At 41.7% G+C, this 9,760-nt stretch overlaps 1 protein-coding gene across 1 annotated transcript in view; it reads right to left on the bottom strand.

Annotated features, from left to right (window-relative positions):
• Positions 1–4,799: 4,799 nt before the first annotated feature.
• Positions 4,800–9,760, bottom strand: part of TMEM67 (transmembrane protein 67) — a 33,137-nt gene continuing 28,176 nt past the window's right edge. Inside the window, exons 27-28 of the mRNA XM_051611682.1 lie at positions 8,441–8,583; positions 4,800–7,999 (exon numbers count right to left, since the gene is read on the bottom strand). Coding sequence (XP_051467642.1) covers positions 7,919–7,999; positions 8,441–8,583 — 224 coding nt within the window. The 3' untranslated portion in view covers positions 4,800–7,918. The remainder of the gene's footprint in view (positions 8,000–8,440; positions 8,584–9,760) is intronic.

The raw sequence follows: 9,760 nt of genomic DNA, 5'->3' as shown, positions 1-9,760 counted from the left end.
CCAGAGAGGCTGTGGAGTCTTCTTCTCTGGAGACTTTCAAAATCCACCTGGATGCAGTCCTGTGTGGCTTGCCCTAGGACATCCTGCTTTGGTAGGGGAGTTGGATTAGATGGTCTCCAGAGGCCCCCTCCAACTCCTAACATTCTATGATTCTATGACCTGAGCCAATTAGGTGCTTTTTTTCTGGTGACTCCAGGCCTGGCTGGGCCCTGCTGCTCTCACTGCCCCTGGCACCTCTTCCCAGGCCTGGCTCCTCCACCTCCTCTCCTCACCTGATGCCACCAGCACTGTCCTGGCCCTGTGGGACAGCAAACCCTGCCAGGGCTCTTTGCCTACCAACAGCCCTCCAAGCCGCTTTCCCGTATAGATCCATCTTGGTTTCCTTGCACAGATGGCATTGGGGGCCAGGGCTTGTTCTTAGCCATGAGATGACTTCTGGGGGTGTCTATTACAGAGCACCTGCACCCCCAGGGCTGGCTCACTCGCCTTGCACTCTCCTGCTATGCCATCCCTGAGCCAAAAGACTGATAGGGGCTGTGAAAAACAGCTAGGATTTTGGATTCCAGAATATACACATGCACAGAATGTGAAAACATCCACCTCCTCTAATTATACACTGTTGCTTTCAGTATAGCTTTTGTAACTACCAGTGGCATGGCAATGACTGTGGGGTTTAAGCTTCCCAAATTCTCTTAACTGCTGCTTTCACCTGCTGTGCCCATTTCAAGCTTTCCCAGTTAAAGCAGCTGCAATTGAGTAGGTGCTGGAGGGAAAGGAGAAGCTGAGAAAGCTAAAAGCCTCAGGAAACAAGAGCCATTCCCCAAAGGGGATCAACTCCTTTCTGTTCCTCCATCTAGATGCATCTAAATGCATCTGATACTTAATTGCATCCTTGAGAGTCCCAGCCTTTCCCTGGTAATGAGGCTACAGCATTGCCTTTGATGGCAAATGATGGGGCATTGGGAGGGCTGAGTTGGAGGAGTCAAAGGCACCAGGTGGCACCACCAAGAGAGGCTCCGTTACCTCATGGTCTCTTCTGGCTTGACATCTGGTGCATATGGGCTATGAATATTAGTATTTCCAGAAGTGTGTCATTGAGGCATCGCTCTGCATCTATTCATACTGTCAGAAATAAGGCACTGGAGAGCAGTGCTAACACTAACAGCAAAAGAAGCTGAGGAAATCCCAGTTTGCTCACAGTGTTTGGGGTGAGGAAGCAAAACTTCCCTGCTGCCAGCAGCCAACTTCAGTTACTCCAACCTGTATAACAAGGGGGTTGCAGCTGCACATCTGTGGCTGTAAACCAGACAGCAGCACAGCAGGGTCCTGTTCTTTCTGTTGCCAAACCAGACAGTCCTGATCCACAGGTCTCAGATCCAGCTCTTCCCCGTCACCATGTTCACAAATCCCTGGGACCCACCACAGCATATCCAGCCTTCGCAGGAATTCAGTATTTTGCCTTCCAAACAGCATACTGCTGAGTGCTCTGAAAATGCAAAGGCAGGTTGATGTCCAAGAGAAATAAAATGCAATAAAATCAGTGAGGAATGACAGCTGCTGCCGCCTCTGTAAACAAGACACACATTCTCTCCTTTTTTTGAGAACTATGACCATATCCACATTGGAGGAACTTGTTAGACTTTGTCTCCATCCCTGTCCTTGTGGGTTTTGGATGCTGCAGGGGGAACCTGGAGTCTCAACAAGTTCTGCACTGAGCTTAGATATCGTGTGACACAACCCACCTCTGCACTGCAGTTTCAACAGAAAACACTGTCTGCTTGTCCTATCATCTGTCTGACCATGTGGTAATATTTTCCAGTGTTTGTAGAGAGAACTGCTGCATACAAAGCACAGATGAGTAACTTTGGTGTTTTCAGCAGTGATGCTCAGATCTTTATATCCACACAAAGAAAGAAAATGTTGAAAATGAGAAATGCAGCCTTTTCCTTCTCAGGAAAAAGTAAAATCTTTTTCTCAGTCTATGGAACAAACAAAACCTAATTTCTGACTGTATTTTGCGGAGAAACAAACACTTGAGAGGACCCTCTCCTGGCATTGCTTCTGCTCTGACCTTCCAAGATAATGTAATAAATACTGAGATTTCAGGACAGCTGTTATGAAACATGAAGATATCAGCATAACTCCTGTATCCCCTTGCCAAGATTTCTGAGGGTTTGGCTCTCTGCAGGCCGAGGTGGAACTAGAAACAAAGAAGTGAAGGGAAGGGCTGGAGCAGGTGGGGCTGCAGCCTGGGGCTGTGTCCCAAAGTCAGCACTTGGATCTATCCTCCAGGCAGCTGCAGAGGGACATGCTGGCCCCCACGGTACCCCAGCAGCTCCATGGCACATGAAAGGACAAAAGAAAAGGATTCAGGGGAAACCACAGCACGTGAAAAGGCAAGATCCATTTGTCCCAGCTCGTTTGCCCCTGGTGAGGCACAGATTGGGAGGGGGATCAGGCCAGACTCTGGGAGACACTGAGCTGTTTGCTCAGGAGGGAGGTCAGTGCAACACTTGTCCCAGGGATCAGGCAAAGCCAAAAGCAAGTATCTCCATTCTGCATTTTAAGGAAGAACTGGAGACTTATTTTTTTGGTTTATTTGAAGGGGATTATTTTCCTGCAATTTTAAACCGGGGTGAAAAGATCACGGAGATTATGGGGTTACAGATTGTGTTTTTTTTCCTTCCAGTTTCTTCCTTACTCCCTAAGCCTTTCTGCCACCCTGATGTGCTACGCTATAAAACAGACATTTGATAACTGCTGTAATAGCAGGCACTTAAGCAAAAAAAACCCAAACAACCCAAACAACAGAGATAGCCTCTGCTTTTCATATCATAAATACCACTGGCTGGGGGGAGACTGTCTGGTGTTTGTCTCTGTGAGGAGATGGCTTTCACAGATTAAAGAAAGAACAATTCTGAACATCTAAAGGCAAATTCTCAATGTTAGCTAATGCTGTGAGGCCTCCTCCTCCTGAGGCCTCCTGTGTATGCTGTCTCCAAGCCTCAGCTATTCTACAGGTGAGCTTCAAACATAGATGATTTCCTAATTAACCCCAAGCTGCCAGGCTTACAGCTACGCCTGCTGTAAAGGAGGTCACCTGGGAAAACTGAAGGGGTGTCAAGTCTTCAGTTGGTAAAGGTGTCTGGATTGGATGTTTCAGATGGTCAGGGCTCTGGACCATCGATGCTTTACTGAAACTCTGTCGGAGCAAGACAGAAACCTTTTTCCCACAGAGAGGCAAGTGCATCTCTGTGTGGTTTCCTACTGAATGTTCCTCAGGCTTCACAATCCCCAGCCCTGACTGTGGATCCAGGTCCTTCCAGTGGGCACCAGAGCACAGAACCACCTGCACGCTCCTGCCCACGGAAGCTGGCAGCAGCTCAGCTGTCCTGCCTGCAGGGTGACATCCACAGCTCCACTCCCTTTGGCAGCTGAGGTGGGTCAGGGAGGATGGTGGCTTTTCCAATCACCTGCCACAGGTGTCATCTGCAAGCTGGGGCATGGTTAAGAGTCACCCGAGAAAGCTGGGAGTACTGGGGTGGAGATGGTATGTACACAACAAAGCAGACAAAGCTGGAGGAAACCAGTGGTCAAAGAGGAGTTTGTTTGGAGTGTCTTGGTTTCATTCCTCCTTCATTTTAGACATACACAGAAGCTGGGACTTCATGCTTTTAAACTAGTTTCTAATGCTGTGTTTAGATTTTCATTCTACTCACCCAAGAACTTGTGCTGCTGCCCCGAGGCACACCTGGCACACAGTTCATTGCTTCCTTCTTGCAGCATTCTCCTGCAAAGGCCACCTCCCCTCAGCCTCTGCCCACCACACTGCGGTTCCCTCGTTTCCCTGGGCAGGAAGGGATAGGCAGCAACTGCCCCAGCACACAGCCCTGCTGCTGGCCCCCCAGGTGATAAGGTGGGGGCAGGGTCTGCAGGTCAGGTGAAGGTGGTGTGGTGAAGCAGGAGGCTGTGGCAGGCACCAGCTGGAGGCACTGGCTTGAGGCACAGGAGAGAGGGACAGGGGATTAGTGGTTTTAAATGGTGAGAAGGTACACAAGAAAAGGGCATGATACTGGGATCCTGGCTAGAGAAGAGTGGTAGGGAAAAGCAGGTGTTGGTGGAGACTGGTTTTCAGAGGTTTGATAGTTACCTCCTTCCACTATCCAGCTTACTTGTGATTTTCATAGGAGTATATGGCAATGCCACCTCCCCCCCCCATGTCACCTACTGCTCACAGATTCCCTTTCAGACTGATGACAAATAGAAAACCCCAGGAGCCTGGCTTGGTGGCATTGCTCTGCTGCCCAGGCTGCAGCAATCTGATGGGTGGCCTGAAGTTCTGAGCCTTGGGCCAGCTGCACTTTCCACATCCAGTAGGCTTTACCTCCATCACACACCTACCCCTACCATTAAAATGAACACTGCAGTATCACTGCTGTAAATCAATCCTCACCAGTAAATGAAACCTGTGAATTTTAAATGTATTCTTGAAATGACTGTACCTTTCTGTATATATGAGTTACAATGTAGAATATTCAATATTCTAGTATCTAACCCCTAAGATACTCAATAAAAAGCAAACAGCTAATTCTGTTAGTTGTGGTTATCCAAGCCCACCTCTCTCCATTGCCACACTGACTGAAAAATCCCTTTTGTATGCTTGTCCTGACAGAGTTTCTCTGGACTGCAGAGCCAGTAGCAGCTTCCTGCCCTATTCTGAAACTTTTCATGCTCACAGAAGGAAAAACATGTTGTAGGTTTGGGTCAGCTGATTTAAGAAGTGCAAAAAAATTCTCCAGTCCTTGAAAATTTTTTATTTCTCATTTAGAAACTTGAAAGACACTCCTCACATGAACAACACATTGTAGCTGCATATTAATTATAAAAAAGGACATTGCAATCACGAGAGTTATTTCTTAAACAAATACCAAGTAACAGGAGAACAAAGCGCAGTCAATCTGTTTCAAGTGGTCATGGGATAGCAAGAATGAAGAAAAGCTTCTATGGACCTTTTACCTCCTATAATTATTTTCTAAACCATGTAGAGCACCTATGTTAGCTATATTAAAATTTTAGATAAATGACCTGGAAAACTAAACCACAACAGAGTAGTGTGTCCACTGAGGAGAATGATGGGCCAAGCGACTGAACTGTTTTGACAGAACATTTTGAGATTAATTTATGATTTATCTGTAACAAGAGTTGCCCATTAGCAGTAGTTCTTGCAAACTGCAAGGTCATTAAAGCTTTCACGTGCCCTTCTGAGCAGCAGTTAATTAAAGGCATATCTAAAGCAAACTCTAAGCATGATTTCTGAATGGAAAGGTGTAGCTTGTTAGCAAAAAGCACTGGTAACAGGGTACAGAGTGAGAGCCCACATGCTGAAAAATTTCTATTTCTGCTGGTACTAGACTAGGTGAAGTAAAACCACGTGGCTGTGTCTACAAATGGCACAATGCCACCTTCATTTTGCTTGCAGACATTCTGTAACGTGCTGGTTTACCCAGTCTGGTTACTACTTTTTACTTACTCTGACCGAACTCAGTCCTAAATCAGACCATTCTGGAGGAGGTATGTTTGAACTGTGGTTCTGTTACCTAGAATAACTTCATGACTATGGACACATCATGAGAATCTGCACAGAGAAAAAGCTTATGCCTGTTACCATGGACAATGATGCACAGTTATATTGCTGGAAATTGACAGTAAGAAAAGATCTGTATTAGGGTCATTCATAGTCTGCTTGCTCACTTCTGGATCATAGAAACTTTCTGCACCTCTTTAGTCACTTCAGTCATCTTGAATAAATACAGTCACATGAGAAACACTATTTCCTCCTGTACACTGACATTTCAGTAGGACTTGTAAGATCTAGAAAGTTTAGTTAAATTTAGTCAGGCTATGCAAAAATATTGACCAAGGAAAAACACAGACTACAGGCAAGCCCAACTCTGCCTTGCAAATGTCCTACCACAGACCACTTTTCAGACTGCTCCTCAGCTTGGTTTACAGGTTTGGCATTCAGCAGACCACTGACAGAAAATACGGCAGAAACTGCATATCTAATGGGAGTCAGACAGTCATGATACTCAGTGGAAATATGATTTTTGGCTGGTTTAGCAGATTTAGAACCTAGTGGACACTTTAATGACTACATTCACTATAAAGAGAACAATCTTAATTTTATTTATAGTGGACATTTCACTCTGTTGGAAGTTTTGTATTCACACCTTTTTTGAGACACAGTGTGCACCAGCAAACTAAGAACTGTGCAGATAAACAGACAAAAGTAAGGAAAGCATGACATGGAAATGCCTATGCAAAACTGAGCATTAATAAGTGGATGTCCCACAGGACATCAACCCTGAATTTATCTACCGTGTTATAGCCTTACTGGCAGACATATTCTATCAGTTAATAGTAACCATATTGGATTAGCAAGGTACAAAGTTTTGGCAACACCAAAAGCAAATGTTTTAGAGCAACAGTGACCCTGAGATGTATGTCCATGTTACTGTAAGTTTAATATTATTACATGATGCAATATCAACATGAGAACATGTTCCTCTTTCTGAAGCAAAGAAACACATGAAATACAACGCTGCTTCAACTCAGATAAGCATATCTGCACTGGAAATCTTCTAGGTCCAACTAATCATGTCCTCAGCCTCTGTTTTGGAATAAGCATGCTAACCCTGACTTACATTTCTATGGTATTTTTGCTGGTGAAAGTCCCTTGTTGAATCACCTAAATACAAGTAACAGCTATACAAAACAGCAAACACTCTTCAGGTTTAACCATTTACTGAAAAACATAATTTTAAAAAGGTAGGGAGATTTTTCAGAAATACAAATGGGAGGTAGACACCTCACTTTAAGGTGTTTTGAAGGCCATTCATTATCTCCCTTAACACTTAATAAGTGGCACTTGAATAATTATTAACTTGTCTGAAGTCCAAAAATATGATGACAGTAAAATGATCATGGTCCCTGTGTTTCATCTAAAGATAATAAACTCAGAAAACTAGAAAGACAGAGGTACATGAGCATATATAAGCATCTGTGAAAATACTTCTAAAAAATATAAGAAAAATTGTTTCTATTTCACTTGTGCAGAAACAGCAGAGAAAAATTACTGTGTTTCCCTGGGCATCTCCCTTCAGATGACAGCAGATCAGGAACAAACTCCAAGTATCTGTAACTACCTCCTCTGATCTATCATGACTAGCCTGTATTTCTGCATCACTGTAATACTGCTGTATCTCACACACAAGAAAACTTTGTCTTGTGTAGTCCACACCCAAGAAAAACAATTATGAACTCCCAAGAGAAGAGACAAAAGCATACCATACTGTCATACAACAAAGAAAAGTTAAAATTTCAAGTTGGAGTAGCTGCAGATAAGTGATCTTTAAAAAAGTCCTCTTGAATATTAACTTAATTCAGAACAAACCCTGTGCTGTGTAGAACTGTAAATATGTTTGCTGAACATTACATTTCAAAATACATTATTAAAAAAAAAAAAGATTCAAGGGATTTTCAGAAAACTTCAGTTTGCAACCTCTCCTGCCAACCAGAATGCTCAAATTATTGTATCAAAGTGAGCAGTCTGTATCTTACCAAAAGCCATTAAATAATAGTAACAGCAATAAGTTTACATCTGCCTTATTTCCACGTACCTTTCCTTTTAAAGGCCTATGGCTTAGTGTTCACAAATCTAAAAATATTTGTAAATACACAAAGATAAAGCTTAATAGCACACAATATAAAAATGATATGTTTCAAAACCATTACATTATTATTATTCTTATTATTATTATTGAAAAATGTACTACCATTAATCTGCAGGTCAGAGATGCTTTGATCAGGGACATAATTTCCACAATTAAGTCTTCACCAAAGTTTTTCCTCTTCTTGATTAAATGAGAAACCTTTCATCCACCAAGGTTTTGGATGCCAAATTCTTCTGCCCAAGCATATTGCGAATAAACCTAAATATCTAAGAATATTTTAGGAAAAATTTATTAATGAAGAAATACTTACACCAGTATGTTTCAGTACCTAGCATAAAATAATAACTTCACATTATCTTTAAATCATAATAAATGAGGGAATTGGGTGCGTAACTCCTTTTAGCACTTTTGAAACATTTTCCAATATATTTCCAACCAAAAAATGATATAATTATGTGTGATAATTTTTAACACGTTTGTGTTTCCTACTGAAAGTTATTTGTGGCCTCTTTATTCATGAAAGGCATGTGAACAAAATTAATTTCCTGCAAGCCTGTCAGTGGCTTAGAAACTTTTATAAGCTCTCAGCATAATCTTCTGTCACCATGTACTGCTAACCTACTGCTTTAATTACCAAGTTAACTATATACACTTCTGTACTAACCCACATTTTAAAAATACTACTGAATTTTTAAATTGAAATTTACCTCTTGTTGCAAATATGTTAGAATAGCTGCTAAAACAAAACTTTGGGAAGCCAGATCCACAACGGAGAAAAACAGGATATCAAAGATGAGCAGTGTTGTCTCATTGCCATAAAAGAGAACATGACTGAAAGAGTGTCCTTCATCTACAGAAATAAAATAATTTTTTAAAAATTATTATTTCTGTGACATGCAAATTTGTTCATCAGTCCACACTGAACAAGCTGATAAGAAAAAAGAAAGTCAGAGCAAGATCTAATTATGGCATTCTATGGCATCACAAGAGCTAGTTATGTCATTCTTTTTAAGCAAAACAATAAAAAACTTTCCCACGTGCCACACACAACTTTATTCACTCATAAAGTCTCAGTCAGATTGTTTAAAAAAGCCTGCTTTGAACAAGAAGCAGATGTAACTTTCCTGTCACTGAGATTTTAAGCATGTGTTAACTCCGGCCCCAACTCAACAAAATAATAAAATTATATGCTTAAAGCCTTACTTAGGAGGAGCTTCATTAATATTATCTTCGTTCATTGGTTAGCAGTTTCCTATAAAACGGGTCTTTTAAGCTTAAAATACCTTTTTCATAGCCAAAGTAGTCTAGACCACTTATCCACTTTATTTTATCAACAAACACTACTTTCAACAGAGAAAAGAACACCTCAAATTACAGAAAATAGATTATTTTCCCTCTTTTTACTTTTTCATTAAAGCGTCTGATGCAAGTTTTATTGGAAGCAGCATATTTTCATTACAAAAATTGTTTGTGTTCTACTGTCATGAATCCTGATTTGCATCTACACTTCTAGGAACCCTGACAGCCATCGAGCAACATATTTCTATCAATGATTATGAACTTTAAAATAATGGCAGTCAAATGGCAAAATCCTTGCTGAATATTGCACATTTTAAAGACATTTCATCATGCTTACACACTTCATTTTATCCCAGACATTGCATACTTGAAAATACTTATGGCTGAATAGAACTGGGGTTTAGAACAGGGTTTTGGAATGAGGGGTTCACTGCAAGGTGTGGAATCACAGACAGATGCTGAAGAAAGTCCTAGTTACAGTTTTAATTATGATAGTGGTTATCTAGCAACATTTAGTACAAAAGATAGGGCTTTACCATAGAAGGGGAGGAGAGCCCAAGCCTTTAATGAACTAGACACAGTTTCAATGTCTAGACTGAGCAAAAAGATCAGACTACAACCATAGTTAGATTAAAAGCATGTGCTACATTCCTGATTATATAGCAAGGTTTGCAATTCAAATAAGGGTTCAACTTTTGCAGCTCTGGTGTCAGAGAGCTGGAAAAGTT

This window comes from Apus apus, chromosome 2 (genome assembly GCF_020740795.1).
Source record: "Apus apus isolate bApuApu2 chromosome 2, bApuApu2.pri.cur, whole genome shotgun sequence".
Lineage (NCBI taxonomy): Eukaryota > Metazoa > Chordata > Aves > Apodiformes > Apodidae > Apus > Apus apus.
Note: the sequence above shows the minus strand (reverse complement) of the source record. Positions and strands in the feature narration are given on the sequence as shown.